Source organism: Somniosus microcephalus, chromosome 14, assembly GCF_052327205.1.
Source record: "Somniosus microcephalus isolate GS21.2 chromosome 14, FLI_Smic_1.0, whole genome shotgun sequence".
Classification (NCBI taxonomy): domain Eukaryota; kingdom Metazoa; phylum Chordata; class Chondrichthyes; order Squaliformes; family Somniosidae; genus Somniosus; species Somniosus microcephalus.
The window spans coordinates 16362478-16383820 of NC_141000.1; the positions used below are offsets into that span (position 1 = coordinate 16362478).

The following is a 21343-nucleotide window of genomic DNA, read 5'->3' on the forward strand; positions in this document are numbered from 1 at the left end:
CTAATCATTGATCAGTTTGGAGATATATTTGACTTCTCCATCCAATCCTTAAACCCTCCTTTATAGGCCGGTCACGTCCCTTTAAGGGGGCTTGTGGAACATGCGCAGTGTTGGAGTTGGGAAGCCCCGGGAGCTGTCCAAGTGCTGAAATGTACCAGCGGTGTTAAAGCTGTCATTCCTCCACTGTCTGTACCGCTCTCCGCCGGAGAGAGCCGTCCTCGGGCTTCCCCAGCCCACATCCTTTCAACCCCCCCCCCCCCCCCCCCACACACACAATATGATGCTGTTGCTGTTTCACGGGAGGAAAGCCGCCACTCCGCCGTTCACCGGAACATGAAGTTGGATTCCTCCCGTTCCCTGACGTCGTGTTTACCGAGGTGCTTTGGGAAAATATGCCATTCTGACGCTCGCAGCGGCGGCAGCTCGATCTCCAAGTCTTCGACTAAACAATGATACTGAGGACTGATGTCCTGCATTGTTCCTTCTCCGTCTGCAGCAACCCAGTTCTACTTTCTGCCAGTTTGGAGGGAAAGCGTTGGATCTGAGTTTCCTACACGATTTACCGATCATTTCTTTTTTTGGAGGGGGGGTGGTGGGGTGGGGTGGGGAGGGACTTTATTTCCAGAACATTGCCCGCGATACCAGACAGACAGAGAGATAAGAGTTTGGCGGAATGAATCGACCAGTTGTGAAAATCCTGACAACGTTGTTTGCGTGCATCTTAGAAACAAGCAACTTCAGGTATGGCTTGACATGTATTGGGGAAACAGTGCACGGATTGTCTTGTGTTCGTTCCCCTTTGCCATTTTTTGCAGGTTATTAGCATAACCAGGTCGGCGACTCGAACAATGGGGAATTGCACGGCATTACTTCCAATGTGTCTTGGTCTTCTGTGCGTTGCATTGTAGAAGCGAAGCAACCCCAGCCTATGGGAGAGGTTGTTGTGACGGATCGAAGCCTGATATTGTAAACATACTAGTAGTTGATGCCTTAAACGCGAGGACACTTCCACGTAAAACTCCCCCTTAATTTTGCTGTCTTTTTCTTAAGCGGAGGGCGAGAACCATCCCTTTTAATCGCCAACACACGGAGCTTATCGAGGTGGTGGCGGAAGTTCTTGAAATTCCATCTCATTTTCCTGAACGTGAAGCTATGTGGAGCGTTAGTGTTTTCAGATAATCGTAAATATTTGGTAATGCAACCTCGCCATTCCATTTTTTCTTGACGTTTGGTGTTGAGATTGGCTTAACCTATCAATAGGACCGAGTATGTGCAAATAATAGATGGTCCCCCAACGAATCTACCGCATCTCTTGCAATAAATAAAGACTGCTCGTATTAAGTTTTCATTTCTGTATTTTTTGGGGGGTGGAGGGAGGTTTGATGGCTGAACTGTGTTAGTGGACTACTTTTTGTGCATTCCTGTTGCATCCAAGAGCTTTGGAAATACGGCTTTCAGCGGAATGAAACGTGTTTAGATTGAGATCTGTTTGAAATACATCGTCCCCTGAAGCCAGACTCTGACATTTTGTTTAAGTACAGGCATTGGAAAATGTGTGCAGTTGAAAAGAGGATCAGGATGGGCAGCGATAAGTTTTGCAGGACACACTGACCCCTTACTAGATTTTGAGGGCGCCCAGAATATTCACATTCAAACTGACTGCCTTGTCGTTGCGGTACAATCCAGCGCTAAGTCTTTCTTTATGAAGCAAATTGACAGCGCAGATCTTCCTAACGCTGGGTTGTATTTTCTTCAGGTTAGCTCTCTCCAAGGAACATGATTCTAGGTCTTCAACCAAACCGGCCTCGCAGACCATGTCCCCCTCAGACTTTCTGGACAAATTGATGGGAAGGACATCAGGATACGATGCCAGAATCCGACCCAATTTTAAAGGTAAAGAAGCGATGGGCCAATATCGATGCAGAAAGAAGCAGTCTGACCGTTCTCAATGGAGATCGGTTCTGGGAACTGATGCGCACTCTGAATGTCTGTGTAAGAGAGGATTTAACATAACAGTCGTTTGACTTTGGTAGACCCATATCGCCAACTTTGGTTGAAGTGTAGCAACTTCAGTAACATTTACACGCACAGGCTACAGGACCAGCCCGGTCCAACGTCTAATGTGCTCAAGATATAAAAGTGAATGTATGTCAACTGCCCGATCTCCAAGCAGGCTGATGTTATTTTAGTTTGCTCGATACTTTCATCAAATAGAATGCTCAGAATCCGGCTCCTTGAAGCGAACGCTGAAATAAATCGCGTGCCATTTCAGTCTCATTTACGTGAGGACTGTAACCGCTCTGAGGCCTGCTGATAATATTGACACCCATTTTTCCTTTAATAAAGCAGCCGGAGTATGCTTTTTCTCCAACTTATATCATCCGTGGCAAAGCTGAAATAGATTTATATCAGCCCTCCATCTTTTTACCCCTAATACTAAAAGCAAACGTTAAATGTGTTTGGGTTAAGAGCAACATTTTGCATGGGGAATATAGTGACCACTTGGTTTGCAGACGATTCGTTTGTAATGTAGACATTGCGATGCACATATGAACGCTTACAGTCAGTGTTCCACCTGATGAACATTGATGGGCTCCTGGAATATTTATGCACAGCCAACAGTGTCCAATAAGTATTGCAAGTCAGTTCTATCGGTTTATCTAATCAGCGGGTCGTACCATCCCATGGATCAATATATATTCAGGCCACTGATAGCCAAAGGGTTTATTACCTTTGGGAAAACATTGCTGTAATTAAATCTGGATACCAAGCATTCAATAATGGATTATTGGTGTGAAAGCGTTCTTCAGATAATGTATTCTCCTATAGCCCTACCCATCCCATACATACACAGTAGACAAAAAAAGCACAGAACCAAATTATTTGATATCTATGAAAAAGATGATGCTGTTCTACAGATCTTTAAGGCCTAAAATAACAACAGAAAATGCTGGAAACACTCAGCAGGTCAGGCAGCATCCGTGGAGAGAGAGACAGAGTTAACACTCCACAGATGCTGCCTGACCTGTTGGGTTTTTCCAGCATTTTCTGTTGTTATTTCAGATTTCCAATATTTTGCTATTGTCTTTAAGACCTATGCTGCTTTACACTGCAACTTATGCAGATTTTTTTGATGATGTCAGATACATTTGCATTGGTCCCTCATAAGTTTTGTAATAATGTGACATTGTTCATTCTCAGATACCAGAAACAGTGGTGATGGTGGGAGAGAGGAGGGGGTCTCAACAGATGATGCATGATTCTAGTGTGTTTGTGGGCTAGAGTGTGTGGAGATGGTAACAGGGGAATCATCGGCACGTGGCAACAATATTTTATATGTCAGTATTTTTTGCAGAGGAGTAGGGCTGCAGATTACGAATAACATCATAATCAATGAAGACTAGTAGTGAATGGTGGCATAGTGGTTAGCACTGTTGCCTCACAGCGCCAGGGACCCGGGTTCGAATCCGGCCTCGGGTGACTGTCTGTGTGGAGTTTGCACATTCTCCCCGTGTTTGCGTGGGTTTCCTCTGGGTGCTCCAGTTTCCTCCCACAGTCCAAAGATGTGCGGGTTAGGTTGATTGGCTGTGATAAATTGACCCTTAGTGTTAGGGGGATTAAATACATGGGGTTACGGGGATCGGGTGGGATATGTGTCAGTGCAGGCTCGATGGGCCGAAATGGCCTCTATCTGCACTGTGGGGCTTCTGTGATTTCTGTCTGTGATTTCTGTGAATTATGGCACTTCCCATTGAAGGCAGAAGCTGAAAGGTAGATATAATCTGCGGTTGCTGTTGGAGGCCACATTGATGTCCACTTGTGTATGTTCGTTTCTGTATATAGTTCAAATATTAGAACAAGGTCCGTATTCGCTCTTTTTACTGTGTTTTCTCTTTCAAGATCTGTGCTACTTGTTTCTTTATATCTGATTATATTGTGATTTGTGAGGTGCTTTTTTGCTGCTATTTTATATTCTTGTTTCCAGCATCTTAAAGGAAACCAATACTGCCCCAACATCCATCTGTGGCATTAGGGTAACGATTTTGTGAAGGGGAGTGAGGAGGGATGGGGGGTAGGTGGGGGGGGGCGGTTGTGGTTTGCACTTAGAAAATACTCAAATTGCCCTGTTTTAGGTTAATTTCCTCCTAATCATTTACCTGAAGTTAGCCTTAGAGTCATAAGTGCTGCCTTAAATTGATGCATATAATCTCCCTCAACGATAATCTGTTATTTATCCAATGTTAGCAAAGTCAGCGGTCGATCTGTGTAACTGTACAAGTAAGAAAATAGGCTAAACATGTAATCCAGTTGGTTAGTCATCCGCTGTTCATTAATGAACAAGGAGGAAGGAATCTGTGGTTGGAATAAATAATCGTACATGAAGAGTGGTCCCAATATATGCTGAATATCATCTAATAATTACAGTGGCATGTGAGGGTTGAAAACTATTTGATTTCTGACATGGTCAACCTATTCTGTTAATAGGTCTTGACATTTGTAGAATGCTTTCTGTACCCCATAATTTGAAAATACAATAATTTCTGATCACTTAGCCTTGTGATGATTCTGATGATTTTTATCATAGAAACAGAACATAATTTATACCAAAAATACCTAAAGACTCCTGACCAATGCTAATTCAAATGTGTTTATTACTTGTCTGGTTATAAGTTAAAGAACATTGTCCAAAGGCTGTTATGCAGTGGATCTAAATGACAGTAGTATAGTGCAAAATAAATCATTAAATATTTTCATAGAATACTTTGGTAATGCATTAACAAGGCCAATATGTAGCTCTAAAAGAATATTCACAGTTGAGTTATATATTTTCCTCACTAAATATTTGCATTAGATCCCAATTGTTCCAATATTACACAGCAGTCTTTTGTCAGTTTGTTGGGGAAATTGCTTTAATTGTAATTATGCTGTAAAACATTTCCAATTTCTTATCCCTTCTGAGTATTTAATGCTGTAATATTTCACTCAAAGAGTTATTAACAAACATTTTTTTTGCCATACTCATTATTCCAGCTCTTTTTTCTAATTAGTATGGCAGTTTTACCCCAAATTTTTTTTTTAAAGAAAATGTTTCAATTTTCCAAGGTGGCAGCAAAATTGAGATTTAGGAAGATAATAAAGCTGTTGTATCAAGTGCCTGAAAGGAAATAACAGTCAGAGTGGCACACATTCCTTAAGTATGAGATTTGCTTTACTTGTCAAAGCGAATTGAGTTATTGGGAAAGTTCTTTCATCTGTCCGTTGCCCCAGTGACAACTCATTGAACATGTAAAGAAACTGCAAAATTATTTTGTATTCCGATTAAGTAGGCACGCAATTTGCAGAGGTAGGGGCTTTCAGAGACATGGCAAAGAAAGCCAGGTGACAAGAGGTGCCGTAGATGTGAAGCATTTCATCTGTTCACTTTAATCCTTCTATTCGAATGTAAGGAGAAATAATCTGCTGTTTAAGAAGCATAATGTAGAGTGTCTTCAACAGCAGGAAGTAGAGTGCTTATATTTTGTGTGATTTACGTTAGAGGGGAAGAGTTTCAGAAAGATTCTTCTGGAAATGGATGCTGACATTTTCTTTGATTGTTTTGCAATTGTTTTTCATGTTTTTCCAAATATGAAATGGTTGATTTAATAGTTTTTCTTGCTATTAATTCTAACTGTTTAACTATATAAGTAATATTGTATTGTAACCAAAGAATAAAAATATAGTTGTCAGAATAATAACACAACCTAAAATGATCATTGCTAATGAGGAAAGTGGCAAAATAATGGCAGATCCATTCAGACTTTATCTTATGGTGGAGATTAGTGCTTTCATACACTGAACAGAAGAGATTGTCTTCATATGACTGTGCTTCCTTTTTCTTGATTTTAGAGTTAAGGCTCTGTTTACAGTACCAATACTCATAGTAAAACTACATGCTAGTAAAGCTGTCCAGCAAGAATGGTAGTTTGTCTGTTTGCTACACCCTAGGAACTCATTATATATAGACACCCACATCATATATCAAAGGAGAACTACAGTTTTCAAAATATGCTGGAGCCAGCCTATGATCCAATTCTAATATGACAGTTTTAGGATAACATGCATTCTAAGTGTTGTAATGGATTATGTAGTGTTGCGAATGTCCAGTAATATAGCATATAAGGTTACATGTAAAAGTTGGGGGCCAAGGGACAGTGGTTTTATAACAAATGTATGATAAAAGACATGGATGTAAGCAGATTTCCAAATATGAATTTATTTGGTTAAAATTAGAGCTTTAGAAGGCAACTGTTACTTTATTGCCAGTTTATTATAGACAACCAAATGGTGGGAATAAGGTAGAATATTGGGATAGGTAGAGAAATATGCAAAAATAACAGAGGGATATTAATGGGTGAGATTCATTTTCCAAAGATAGACTCAGGTAAAAGTGTGTCAGTGGCAAAGAAGGAGATGGGATTGCTTTCTAGATCAGTGTGTTTTTATTCCAAAAAGGAAGGAGTCAGTTCTGGATCTAGTTACAAGAAATGAAGTTGGACAAACAGGTAGGGGACCATCTAGGGAATATCAATCATAATATAATTAGGCTCAAATATAAATTGAAAAAGAGAGGCAATGGTCACAGATAAAGGTACCTGGCTGGAAGAAAGCAAATTCCATTGAGGTAAACAGGGAACTAGCCCAGATAAACTAGAAAAAATAGCAGAAAAGACCATAGATAAACAATGCACACATTTCAAACAAGAGAAGATTGGGGTACAAACTGTAGATATTCTTCCAGAAGTAAAGGAGGTACAACTAAAGCTGGAGTTCTTTGATGAATAGAAGATATTAAAATGAGACTTAAATGCAAGGCATATGCCAAATCTATGGCTAATAATACAAAATAATATTAATCATAAGGAAAGTTAAAAAATATTAAGGGGCTATGGAGAAAAAATGGCAAGAAACATAAAGGATAAAAGTAATACAATAGTTAAATAAATGGTAGGACCAATTGGAGACAAAGAAGGAAATCTTCTAATGGAGGATGAAGGAATGGTAGAGATACTATTTTGTCTTGGTTTTCACAGAAGAGTATGATAGTGTAAATGAAATGGTACAAGAGGAGGAGGTGGAGCAATTAGATAGGATACTCTAGATCAAAAGGAGCTCTGAAAAAGTTGTTGGATCTTTGAGTGGAAAATACACAAGGCTTTGATGACTTGCATCCTAGAATGCAGAGGGAAGTCAGAGAGGAAATAGCAGAGGCTCTGGCCACAGTCTTTCAAACAGCAATACAAAAGCAAAATACTGCGGATGCTGGAAACCTGAAATAAAAGCAGAAAATGCTGGAAACTCTCAGCAGGTCAGGCAGCATCTGTGGAGAGAGAGAGACAAAGTTAACGTTTCAGGTCAATAACCTTTCATCAGAACTGGAAAAAGTTAGAGATGTATCAGGTTTAAAGCAAGTACAGCAACAGGGAAAGGGGGGAGGGGAGGAAAGAACAGAAGGGAAGGTCTGTGATAGGGTGGAAGGCAGGAGAGACTAAATGACAAAAGGGATGATGGTGTGAGGCCTCGCACCATCATCCCTTTTGTTATTTAATCTCTCCTGTCTTTCACCCTATCACAGACCTTCTCTTTTGTTCTTACCCCAACCCCTTTTCCCTACCCCTGTGCTTGCTTAAAACCTGTTACAGCTCTAACTTTTTCCAATTCTGACAAAAGGTCATCGACCTGAAAAGTTAACTGTTTCTCTCACCACAGATACTGCCTGACCTGCTGAGTATTTCTAGCATTTTCTGTTTCTATTTCAACCACCCTTGGATATGAAAGTTGTGCCAGACAACTAGAGGGCCGGCAGTGTAACATCCCCGTACAAGAAGGAAAAAAGAAATAAACTGGATAACTACAGACCACAGCCAGCCTAACATTAATGGTGGACCATCTTCGAGAATCCACAATATAGGGTAAAATTAACACTCACCTAAAAAGACAGGGGTAAATTAAGGACAGCCAGATTGATTTGTAAAAGGTATTTAAGGGGAAGCTGAATAATTACATGAGGGAGAAAGACGGTTATGTTGATAGGGTTGGATGAAGAAGGGTGGGAGGGAGTTCGTGTAGAGCAGAACCATGGCTTGGACCAGTTGGGCCGAATAACCTGTTTCTGTGCTGCACATTCTATGTAATTCTATTTTAATTATATATGATAAATTCAACAGAGCATTGTGAAGAAATAACAGAATGTATTGATAAAGAAAATTCAGTGTTTATGGATTTTCAAAAGTCATTTATAAGGTACCACAAGGGAGCTTGTTGATAAAATGAAGGCACTTTATATTAAAGAGAATATGACAAAATGGATAGGAAGTTGGCTAAAGATAGAAAATGGAGAGTAATGATTTATGCATAGTTTCAGACTGGAGGAATGTAAAATCCTCCATGGGGTCTTTTTACTCTTATATGACCTGGACTTGAGTATAGGAGCAATATCTACTAAAGGAAAAAATAGAAGAACATCTAGAAACCAAAAATATAATAAAGAATAGTCAGCATGGATTTCAAAATGGAAAGTTTTGCTTGACCAACCACATTGAATTTTTTGAAGAGGTAACAGAGAGCGTAGACAAGGGTAATGTAGTAGATGTAATTTATCTAGAATTTCAAAAGGCCTTCGATAAGGTACCCCATAATAGACTGATGAACAAGGTCAGAGAATGCAGAGTCAGAGGACAAGTAGCAGAATGGATTGATTGCTGGTTTCAGGACAGAAAGCAGAGAGTAGGAGTAAAGGGTAGCTATTCACAGTGACAGAAGGTGGATAGTGGTGTTCCACAAGGATCAGTGCTGGGACAACTGTTGTTCACAATTTACATTAACGATTTAGACTTTGGAATCAAAAACACAATTTCTAAAGTTGCGGATGACACCAAATTGGGGGAAATATTCAATACTGAGGAGGACTGCAACAAATTACGGGAGGACATTAATAAGCTTGCAGAATGGGCAAATAATTGGCAAATGAAGTTCAACACAGATAAATGTGAGGTATTATATTTTGGTAGGAAGAATAGGGAGGTGACTTAATACTTGGAGGGTGCGAGTCTAGTTGAGGTAGAGGAACAAAGGGATCTCGGAGTACAAATACACAAATCACTAAAAGTTGCGACACAGGTTAGTAAGACCATAAAAAAGCAAACCAAGCACTAGGGTTTATTTCTAGGGGGGTAGAATTGAAAAGTTGGGAAGTTATGCTAAACCTGTATCGAACCTTGGTTAGATCACACTTGGAGGACTGCGTACAGTTCTGGTCGCCATATTATAAAAAGGATATAGAGGCACTGGAGAGGGTGCAGAGAAGATTTACAAGGATGATACCAGAAATGCGAGGGTATACATTTCAGGAAAGGGTGAACAGGCTGGGTCTTGTTTCTCTTGATAAAGAAGGCTGAGGGGTGACCTAGTAGAGGTGTTTAAAATTATGAAAGGTTTTGATAGAGTGGATACAGAGAGAATGTTTCCACTTGTGGGGAAGAGCATAACTAGAGGCCATCGATATAAGATAGTCACCAAGAAATCCAATAGGGAATTCAGAAGAAACTTCTTTACCTAAAGAGTGGTGAGAATGTGGAACTCGCTACCACAGGGAGTGGTTGAAGCGAATAGTATAGATGCATTTAAGGGGAGGCTGGACAAGCATATGAGGGAGAAGGGAATAGAGGGTTATGCTGATAGATTTAGATAAGGAAAGACAGGAGAGGCTCGAGTGAAGCTTAAATGCCAGCACAGACTGGTTGGGCCGAATGGCCAGTTTCTGTGCTGTATATCCGATGTAATGTAATCCTATGTAGTATCAAAATCTGAAGACAACACAAAAATAAGGAGCATAGTTTCATTGAAGAGGGCTGTAAGCGACTTAAGAGGGACATGGGTAAGTAGATTGAGCAGATAGATGTTGGATGAAATCTAATGCAGAAAAATGTGAGGTGATGCATTTTGGAAGGAAGACTAAGTAAATATTCTCTAAATAATAAAACTTTAAAAGGAGTAGAAGAGCAGAGAGGCTTAATGGTTCAGGTACATAAATCTTTAAGAGTGGAAAGAAAAGTTGATAAAAATTTTAAAACCATATATGGGATCCTAGGCTTTATAAATTGGGCATAGACTACAAATATAAAGAGGCATTGCTAAACCTGAACAAATCATTAGTTAGCCCACAGCTCAAATATTAGGGGAGATCTTCCGTTTTGGATCTCCTGGTCTATCAGGAAATTGTACACCCCCAGCCCATGATTTTTCATGTATTAAAATTAGTGGATAGAAAATTATTTCCCAATGTGTGTTCCTGGCATGTCCTGGGAGAACCAAAATAGAAAATTTCCCCTCCTGCTTCCAGTTTTGTCTGCCCTACTTTAGGAAGGATGTCAAGGCCATACAGAGGCGATAGAAACGATTTACTAAGATGATTCCAGGGGTGAGAGGCTCTTGTTCTGAGGGGAGACTAGAGAAACTTAAGCCCCCATTATAACTCTGGGTGGGACATCGGGCGGGCAGGGGCTGAGGCAGGTGGCAAACTGTCCTGACTTCAGTAGCGTGAGACCCAGGTTGGCAGGGGGTGGGGAGGGGAGGGGAGGGCGGGGGGATTTTAACTGTCTGACCTCATATGCATGCCCCTGGTCAGCTTCTCACTATAAACTGGCAGGAGCAGCAGCTGGCCGGTGGGCAGGAGTGGAGCGTCGGTCGACAGGATGCTGCCGAGAACTGAAGGAACGGTCCCTGGCACTCAGCTAAGTCACGGGGGGGGAGTTCTGAAAGCGCCTTGCAATCGGGGATTGGGAAATCAGGGGTAGGGGAGGCCCAACCTTTTCTTGTGGGGTTCAGAGACGCACCCCTGCTCCTCCTGGCTCCATAAGGAAAGCCAGAAAAAGTAAAATGACTTACTTTTGAGCCTTGTCTGTATATGACTCCTCTTCTTGGTACAGGAAACTCTCGATTTACCGGCACCTAAATAACCGGAAATCTCTGTTAACCGGCAAAATTCAGGAGTAGGTTCAGGTAAGTTTTACTTCATATTAGTGGCCGTTCCTGGATTTGTGGCTGTGTAACCGGGGTTCCTGCACATGTTGCTAAGCAACAGGGATACTTGGTCTGTGGCCGGGGTTCCTGCAGCTGTTGCTAAGCAACAGGGAAGCCTGGATTTGTTGCTGTGTATGGAGCTCTCGTACCTTTTAACTATACCTCTCTGTAATCCGGACTTTTTGATAAACCGGCACCACGCCGGTCCCGTCGGCGCCGGATAAAAAAGAGTTTCCTGTAGTTGGACCTGGCAGGAGAGCCATGACCACGTCCCTGCTCAGGCCCACAGTTAAAATAGCAGCCAGACATGGATGATGTAATCAGAGTCCTATCTACATATGTAAACAAGGACCCTGCTGGTGTCCCTCTTGCATGTAGCCTGCGGGATCAATGTGGGACATTGGCGGGTGAGTCCTATGACTGATCTAAACTGCCCACTCAGCCAACTTCTGCTGAGTGTGCGGGGTTAAAATTGCTCATTTAGACTCACTTTATTAGGATAGAGAAAATTAAGAGAAGATCTGATAGAAATGTTCAAAATTGTAATCGCTTTTGATAAGGCAAATTTGGATTAAAAAAAAAAATCTACTTATTGGTAACTAGAAAAGATCAATCTAAGATCATCACCAAAAGAATGAAAAGAGGTTAGAAGAAATGTTTTACCCAGATGGTTGTTACTACATGAATGCCCCATCAGAAACAGTAATGGAAGCAGAATCTATAGTAGTTTTTAGGACGGAAGTACATAAATATTTGGGGGAAAAAATTAAAATGGCAGGGCAATGGAACTATGTGGATAGCTCTTTCAAAGAGCCAGTACATGCCCGATGGGCCGGATGGCCTCCTTCTGCATTATAAATATCTGTGATATTATGTGGTAGATTTTTGTCTTTAGCACCTGGACATAAAGCATGACCTGGGCACTGCGGAGGGAGGAAAATTGGAAGGGAATATTGGAATGTCATAATGGAGCCTGCCCGATATCCCTCTCTGTGTCGTGCCCAGATGCTGCTTTACGGTCAGGAACTAAAGATGAAAATCTATCCTTATGATTCTAATTTGATTCATTTTTGCTTCACTAGTGGGTGGGATTAGACTAGCTCTACCTCACCATTCCCTCTTGTGATCCCTCCACTGCCTTTGAGTTGTCACGCTGCTGGTCTGACATCCAGTATTGGATGAGACAAATGGAAATCGAATGGTTCAAATGTTTTTGTTGGCTTGGCTTCCATTTGTTATTACAAACAAATCATTAAAGGGGCTGATGATAATACAGTGTATCCCTCACTGTGTTTTTCAGTTCAAAGGTCACAAGGTCATTAGAGATGAGGAAGACCATTCAGCCCAACTTAATTCATCCATCCAGAGATCCTAACATTCCTCCCATTGTAGCATCCAATTGTTTCTCAAATGATTCCAGAATTTTTGCCTCCACAATACTTTCTGGAGGTTTGTTCCGCTCATTGAGCAACTCCAACCTCCCTTTCCTCTCCAAAGTCCTTGAACATGTTGTTGCTTCCCAAGTCCAGGCCCACAACTCCATGTTTGAACCTCTCCAATCAGGTTTATGCCCCAGCCACAGCACTGAAATAGCCCTTAGCAAAGTCACAAATGAAATCCTCTGTGACTGTGACAATGGTAAGCTATCCCTCCTCATCCCTCTCGACCTGTCTGCAGCCTTTGACACACCAACCTCCTCCAACACCTCTCCTCTGTTGTCCAGTCAGGTGGGACTGCAATCCCCTGGTTCAGTTCCTATCTATCCAGTTGTAGCCAGAGAATCACCTGCAATGACTTCTCATCCCGCTCCCGCACCATTACCTCTGGAGTCCCCAAGATTTATTCTTGGCCCCCTCCTATTTCTCATCTATATATTGCCCCTCGGTGACATCATCCCAAAACACAACCTCAGGCTCCACATGTATGCTGACGACACGAAGCTCTACCTCACCACCACCTCTCTCTACTCGTCCACTGCCCTCTGATTAGTTGTGGTGCTTGTCCGACATCCAGTATTGGATGAACAAAAATTTCCTACAATTAATTATTGGGAAGCCCAAAGCCATTGTCTTCGGTCCTTGCCACAAATTCCGTTCCATAGCCACCATTTCCACCCCTCTCCCCGGCCACTGACTGAGGCTGAACCAGACTGTTTGCAAACTTGGCATCCTATTTGACCCTGGGCTGAGCTTCTGACCCCATATCCTCTCCCTCACCAAAATTGCCTACTTCCATCTCCACAACATCGCTCGTCTCTGATTCGGCCGCAGCTCATCTGCTGCTGAAACCCTAATCCATGCCTATGTTACCTCTAGACTCGACTATTCGAATGCTCTCCTGGCCGGTCTCTCACCTTGCACCCTCCGTAAACTTGAGCTCATCCAAAACTCTGCTGCCCAAATCCTAACTCGCACCTACTCCCGTTCACCCATCACCCCTGCACTCGCTGACCTACATTGGCTCCTGGTCTGGCAATGCCTCGAGTTTAAAATTCTCATCCTTGTTTTCAAATCCCTCCATGGCCTCACCCCTCCCTATCTCTGTAACCTCCTCCAGCCCCACAACACTCTCAGATCTCTGCGCTCCTCCAATTCTGGCCTCTTGTGCATCGCCGATTTTAATTGCTCCACCATTGGTGGCCGTGCCTTCAACTGCCTAGGCCTTTAGCTCTGGAAATCCCTGCCTAAACCTCTCTGCCTCTCTTTCCTTCTTTAAGACGCTCCTTAAAGCCTACGGGCTAGATTTTCAGTTGCTTGCGCCAGCAGTTAGCGCCTTAAGAGAAGTGATTTTCGGGCGCTATTCGTGTAGCGCCCGGGCGCAGCGCAGTTTGCGCCCCGCCCCAAATTAAGTTGCCCGTTAGCGCCGGCGCAAAGTTTAGCGGCCGCCCGGATGCGCGCGCAGAAAATGACGTCACATCCTCGTGCAACGCCCTTTGGCCGCCCCGAATCCAAACTTCAGTCGGACCGCCCCATTCTGCGGCTGGCGTCCAGAGCGTTTGTAAAATGGAACGCAACACACCCTGGGGAGCGCAAATTAAAGGGCACTCCTTCTGCACTATAAACGGCAGTCTGCATGTGTTGTGTGGAAGGATCCAGTGTGTTGTTGTGAACGGTGTATTTATCATCATCTCCTCCTCCTCCTCCTCCTCCTCCTCCTCCTCCAAAAACACATGCACCCTTCCCCTTTAAGAGCTCACTGGCACCAGAGTGTCTGCCGTGCGCTGCGCCCGAGCTCGGGCGCTGCGCTCTGCACCGCCGGCTTAGTGCCTAAAGATAGTAGTGGAACGCCTCTTTTAGCGCTCCACCAACCTCTTAGGGCGAAGCCACTGAATTTCCGGCAACGGGGCGCTACTTTGGGGCGGGCGCTAACTTCGGGCGGGCGCTAAGGTTAGCGCCCCAAAACTGTCTATACTGAAAATCTAGCCCTACGACTTTGACCAAGCCCTGTCCTAATATCTCCTCATGTGGCTTGGTGTCAAATTTTGTTTGATAATCGCTCCTGTGAAGCGCCTTGGGATGTTTTACTACATTAAAGGTGCTATATAAATGCAAGTTGTAGTTGTCGTGTGAAGAAGAATTTCTTAGCATCAGTCATAAAACTACCTTTCTCTAGTTTGAACCTATGTCCCCTAGTTCTACTCCCACAGTTGAATTTAAAGTTGTATTCTGCGCATTTTCTATGCCCATAACAATCTTCTACATTTTGATAAGATCAACCCTCCAGCATCTCCTTTCCAGGATGAAAAGCCAAAGGGGGCAAAATTCGGTTGCATTGCGCCCCATTAGCACCCTAAGTGGGCGCTAACGGGGCACAAAGCAACTAGCACCCGGGCCTCCGGCGATGACATCATCACCGTGCGCAACGCCCTGCCCCCCCCCCTGGCCGCAAACTTTACTAAGTCCGACAGGGTCAGGGGGGCGTACGTGCAGCCGGGGTGGCGATATTTAAAGCGGAGGTGCCCCTTCTACCTTCCCCCCACAGGGTGTCGGCTGCGATTGGGCAGCCTGGCACTCCTCTTGAGTGCCGGGCTCTTTTGCCAGCACCCCGATCCCTGGTGACCCAGCTGGGCCCCGGGTCGCGCTATGCAAGGCCCCTCCCCTTTAATAAGGGGAGGAAGGCGTGCAGTACTGCGGCGCAACATGCAAGCGCGTGTGGCGCTGCGGTACGGAGCGCCGCGATATTCCCTGGGAGCGCCCCAAGAGGGAGGGGGAGCGCTTCCAGTTGCGCCCCGCCTCCTGCTTGGGGCGCTACCATTGAATTTCGGGCGTGGGGGCGCTAACTTTTTCGCAGTGCTAAAAGAAGTGCCCCGGCGAAGTTAGCGCCCCAAAGGTGGCGCGACCCAATTTTGCCTCAAAGTCTCTCCAGTCTTTCCCCATAACTTGGACCTCTGGAGGATCAGCCTCATGGTCCTTCTCTGCACTGCTTCCAATGCATGAATTTGTCCCAAGTTTCTTGGTGACCAGAACTGGACCCAGTATTCAAGATTTATGCCTCCTGTGACTTATATTCTACTGTTCAATATACTATTAGCTTTACCGGTTGCTACTCTGCATTGGTTGGACGTATTTACCATTGAGTCTACTGAGACTCCAGTGCCTCCCGTTATCATCTCCAGGGGGCTATAACGGGGCGCTAACCACTTACTGACTGGGCGCGGCGAGAAGATCGACTCCCACTATATTCGGCGGGAGGTGTGCGGCGGCGGTGTGGCGATGCGCCCCGATCTCCTTCGCCCAGAGATCGTGACGTCATCGCGTGCGCATCGCCCTGGTAGTGCCATGGACCCGAACTTCGATTCTGCCCCCTGCAGCATCGCTGGGCAAAAACACCAGCAGCTGCAGGAGGCATTGATCGGGAGGCCAAGCGCTTCGGAGGCGATACTTAAAGGCGAGGTGGCTGAGGTAGGTGAAAAAAATTCTGAAATGCTCTCCCTCTTTTTTTTTCCATTTCTCTTTGCCAGCCATCGATCAGCCTGGCACTCTGCTGCTGTGCATCGGGCCGATCGGGCCGGATCGCGGCTGCCATCGGGGACCAGGTAGGCTTTGCCCTTGCAGAGCCTGCAGCGATGGCCCTTCCCTTTAAGGGAGGGAAGGAGCCTTCCAACGTGGCAGCGCTGCACAGCCCATTGTCCAGTGCAGCTTACCCGCCTGCTGCCTGTTGCGCTCCAGGAAGGAAGTGGAGGGCTTGATTTAGTGCTCCACTTCCTTCCTGGAGTGCAAACTCTGAATTTTCTAAAAGTTGAAAAACATTAGTGACATGAATCAACTGAGCGGCCTGCAGGTGGCGCTGTCCAGGGAGAGTATAAATACTCGGGCACAGTCCCAGCTTGCGCAGGACATTCTTAACAGGAACTAGTGAAGGACACAACTAGACCTCCATGTTGTAAAACAGTTGATTAAAGCTTTGTTTAACGCCAAGTGCCTACTAGTTTCCTTACGTCAATTAGCACCTGGCACTAATTTTTTCAACTTTTAAAAGTTAGCGTCCCAAACAGGGCGATACTGAATTTCTCCCCCTCTTAGGTTACACTGGGATAGAGAAGACAGAATTCAGCCTCATTGGTAACTTATAATACATTGACATCTCCTTTAGCTGAAACTTAAGGTTGCATTACTACCAGGTTTGATGGATGGGATACTGCTTTCCTGCAATGATAGATTATTTTGTTTTCCTTTCCTTTAAGTCTACATTTCTGCTCTACAGTTCCATGCTTACTACTTCAGCTGAGAGAGCAGGACGGTGTGGCATGTACACTTGATCCTGGATACTTTTAATGACTGGGTAACTCACATTGCTGTTGCTATTTTCAGTGACATCATTTTGTTAATTGTGTGTGTTTCCAGTATCAAAATAGTCTAAAGTTCACTGAGAAGTACACTATTGTGATGTACTGACCAGGTTTAATTTGTTTTACTCTGTAATTATCGCCGTTATCATTCTCAATTAGGGAGATACATAGGTAAAGAGGAACATTAGAGCAGAGGCCTAGCTGAAAATAGTAACGATCCAACAAATATTAAGCTGCCAGCCTACAATGAAGCCCATTAGTAGGCTGATTGTATCAGAGCAGTTTATGTTGCTATAATAATGTCAGAAATGATGCATTTATTAGTCCCCGTTGCTGTAAGCTGTCATGTAGGAAACCAATAAAAGCCAAGGCAAAAATGTTTAAAGCGTTACTTAACTGCTACTGTATTCAGAATTCTTTGGAATTCAAACTCACCTCTGGTCTTAATGTTTCAGAAGTTCAGCTAAATTGCTCTAATGTGGATGAGATCATTTAGTTCTTATCCACTACAATTTGTAGGTCTTCCGTGTAGGACATCACAAAGGTTGAAAAGGGTAAAAGAGATGAGGTAAATCGTAAAATAGTGATTAGGTGATGTCAGACTTGGGATTTGAAAGCCTGCAGAAATTGCAGGAGGAAGAAAAGACCGAAGCTGGTAAGGAGTTCCAAAGTTTCATACATGCCAACTATCAGCGTTTCACATCGGTGGTCAACATTTCTTCAGTTCTATCAGCGCATCGATGCCAGGTCTCAGGAATCTCCATTTCACAGCCATGCCCCAGAGTTTTATTGCACATGAGAGCACAAGTCAGCAAAGTTGCATGAGTTGGGAGTTTAGAGAACATGGATCAGTCCTGCACTGGCTCAGCGGCATTGGGAAACAGACAGGTCAGGGATTTATGATTGAGGGGAAAATTTGTTTCCTATTTTTCCCCAAGGATGTTAGAGAGAAATAAGTGTTGGAAATGGGTAGAGCTTGATAACAACCCAGTTCCAACTTTATCCATTGCTAAGCCTCTAAGGCATGGACTCTAGGGGAATCAAGGGATATGGGGATCAGGCGGGAAAGTGGATTTGGGGTCGAAGATCAGCCATGATCTTATTGAATGGAGGAGCAGGCTCGAAGGGCCGTATGACCTACTCCTGCTCCTAATACTTATGTTCTTATGTTCATTTTTATACATGCTTTACCAGTGCATTCCCTGGGCAAGTGGAAAGCAAACATTACCATAGATCTCATCATTACTATTCCTTGACCAGCTTGGCCAGGAACACTGAAGCAATGCAGGAAGGAATTCTTAGCAATTCCTCCAATATTTAGCAGTATTCCTTTTCTGCCAAAATGAATAACGAAGGCTAGAAAATTCATCCCTCTGTGAAATGCAGCTGCCAATTGAGAGGAGCATTTAGTTTCTAATAGCCCACCATAGCCAGCTGAGAAATTGTTTTGTAAGGTTACTTGATAAATGAGGGAGGCATGAATAATGTATTCTTAGAGAGATGCTTATTGAAGAGGAAGCCTTAATTAGTGCTGAGATCTCACCCCATCAGCAGGCCCACTCATGAAAGCAAACGTGAAATGGAAAAGCAGGCTGTCTCCACTTTTCATCAAATTAAATCAATGGGAAGAGCGCCAGCTTGAACTGGAGGAAGAGTTCAAGAAGGGTACCAGCTTATCTGGCGTTGAAGGAGGAAAAGAGTGCCAGGTTGAATTGAGGAGGAGAGGGAGGAGACCCATGCCGTTGGAAAAGAAGAGCTTGTCTCTGTGAAAGGTTGGAGAGCAGGGTGGGGCACATGGGGCTGGATTTTGCGGGGGGTCAGTGGGTGCGATCGGTGGCGGGTCAGGTGGAAAAGTGTTTTTTTTTCCCCGGCGGGTCGGGACCCCGCTGCGAACCCACCACCACACGCCTTTCCCCGATGTCGGGTCTGTCAGCGCTGAGCAGACCCGACACGCAGCGGCGGGTTCACAGCGGGGGACCCAATTCAGGTAATTAGTGGCTTGTTTAGAGACACTTAAAAATGAATTTCAGCTCAGCTTCTGCATTTGACAGCTCGCCAACGGGGTCCAAGCTGGTCGTGGACCACGTCTGTCAAGCTGAGGTGGGAGTTCATTGGCCATTGAATCAGCTGTTGCATTGACAGCTTCAAATGTACAGTAAAAGCTCCCACCTTACAGAGATATCTTCCCTCCACCACAAACTCTTCCTCACTGCATTTCCACAACAGAATCACCATAAAGCATCCCTACAATGCCCAAGCCATTCCTTTTACACTCATTGCCATTGCGGGGGGTACTGTTATGTCTCACCATTCACTGCAACTCACTAAGCCACTTCCAATGGTGCATACAAATTTGTCCAAGAATGCAATGTGTTGAAAATAAAGGTTTCATAGTTTGACACCACATTAACAGAAACGTTACATGAACATTGCATAAAACACCCAAGTGCCTACCCCTGTGTGATGTTAGTTGCTTTGATTGGACTAGGATGAGGGTGAGTGTGAGGGGTGGCTAGTGAGATGGGGATGTAATAACGTAGATAGAGAGGGATGGGTGGAGGTGCAAGGTAAGTTGGTGCGAGTAAGGGTGTGCAGGAGTAGGGTAGGGAAGGCAGAGTGATGGGGATGTGATGAGAGACACAGCAGGATGAGGTTGAATGTGGCTTTGCAGTAACGTTTCGTGATCTACTGAGATCATTGAAAGGTTTGCGCCACTGCAGCCTGGTCCTTCTGACAACATCCCTCCTCGTGCCCTCCTCTGCAATGTGCAACCAGACTGCGTTGGTGTCCTGGGGAGGTCTCTTCTGCCCATGGAAAGGGAAGAGGACCTCTCCGTGACTCCCTCCATAAGCATGTGGAGGGAGCCATGGGAGAGCCTGGGTGCAGCCTTGCACCTCTGTGCAGTGCTTGTCAGTGTTTGCAGCATCTCAATGCTGTAGAACACTGACAGCTCAAATGTCAATATAAAGCTGGCCATGGTCCCTTTAAGGAAGCCGGCTAATGATGTGTCATCAAATGACGTCACCAGACCCGCTTCCTCTAATTGGCTGGCAAACGTGCTGGGCAGGCTTAACAAACCCAATCAGTGGAAATTCATTTCAGAGGCCGGGATGGAGCCAACAGCGGGGTCGGGACCCGCCACCGACATCGCCTGCCATGAACCCACCGAGGTCAGCAAAATCGCGGGCACTAACTGTCTCTGTGAGCTGGCCCCTGAGGCAGTAAAGTGTTTTTGTGAACTGGGCCAGTATAATAGTGCTGAAAATAAATCAAAATGCATAACGTTTAATCTAAAAAGAAACATTTTTTGGGAGCATACTCCAGGATTCTCTCTAGAAATGCACCACCAACTGAGTGGTTCAACATTTGGATTTTCCCTGCAGGATTTCATGTACCTTTGTTCTGTAATACAAGCAAGGGAATGCTTTATATACCTACAGCTTAGGTTGCAATGCGCATGATGTGTTTCCACATGTCAGAGTCATACTTGCATTGTCAACTTTTTGAGGGCTATGTCAGGTTTTTTTTAAGATGCTCGTCAGTTTTTGCTGGTTATTCTAGGCTGGCATGTACAGGAAACTCTTTTTTATCCGGCACCGACGGGACCGGCGTGGTGCCAGTTGATCAAAAAGTCCAGATTATAGAGAGGTATACTTACTAAGGTATGAGAGCCCCGTACACGGCCACAGATCCAGGCGTCCCTGTTGCATGGCAACAGGTGCATGAACCCCGGTTACATGGCCACAGATCCAGGAACCCCGGTTACACGGCCACTAATATGAAGTAAAACTTACCTGAACCTACTCCCGAATTTTGCCAGTTAAGAGAGATTTCCGGTTATTTAGGTGCCGGTAAAAAGAGAGTTTCCTGTATCTAGTTGTCAAATCCTGAGAAAGAGTGAGTTAGAGTATTAAACTCAGTGACCAGCATTGAGTTCAATATTCACTTATAAAGGCTGCTGCTCCTGCTGTCTTTGGGGCTGTTCTGTCCCTTTATGTGCCTCACCCGCTCTTGCTCACCCATTGCAGCACCCTAGGAATTTCCTCATTAGCGTTGGCGAGATCCTTTCATTATTAAAATCATTTTCGGGATATGGGCATCGCTGGCAAGACCAGCATTTATTATCTATCCCTAGTTTCTCTTGAGAAAGTAGTGTGGGCCTTCTTGCACCGCTGTTGTCCATGAGGTGAAGGTGCTCCCACATTCTATTAGGTAAAGAGTTCCAGGAAACCTGTCAGGAGCCCACCTTGCATGTGTCATGAACCTCAACCCAGGAAAATAGGTCACGGGTGTGTCAGTGGGAAGGCAGGCAGAAGTCTCAGAAATGTTTTGCCCAATACCTGGAAGAGGGAAGATATGTCAGACAACCTGCTTTTCCTTGTATGCTGACCAGAACTGCAAGAAAAATGTTAGAAGAGACTCTCCAGATTCAGTAGCAGGATTAAAGTCTTGGTGGGCTCTAGTTCCATGAGTGCTAAGAACTTTCCAGTACCTTAC

The 21343-nt window shown here is 44.4% G+C and overlaps 1 protein-coding gene across 3 annotated transcripts in view; it reads left to right on the plus strand.

Moving 5' to 3' along the window:
* Positions 1-619: 619 nt before the first annotated feature.
* The window catches only part of LOC147107352 (glycine receptor subunit alpha-2), a 273836-nt gene continuing 253112 nt past the window's right edge, over positions 620-21343 (plus strand). The window contains exons 1-2 of one of the 3 annotated variants that reach the window (XM_086006290.1): positions 620-741; positions 1757-1893. In XM_086006290.1, coding sequence (XP_085862416.1) covers positions 674-741; positions 1757-1893 — 205 coding nt within the window. In that variant the 5' untranslated portion in view covers positions 620-673. Of the gene's footprint in view, positions 742-1087; positions 1193-1756; positions 1894-21343 lie in introns of those variants that run through there. The other 2 variants (XM_086006291.1, XM_086006292.1) reach the window with 2 other exon arrangements.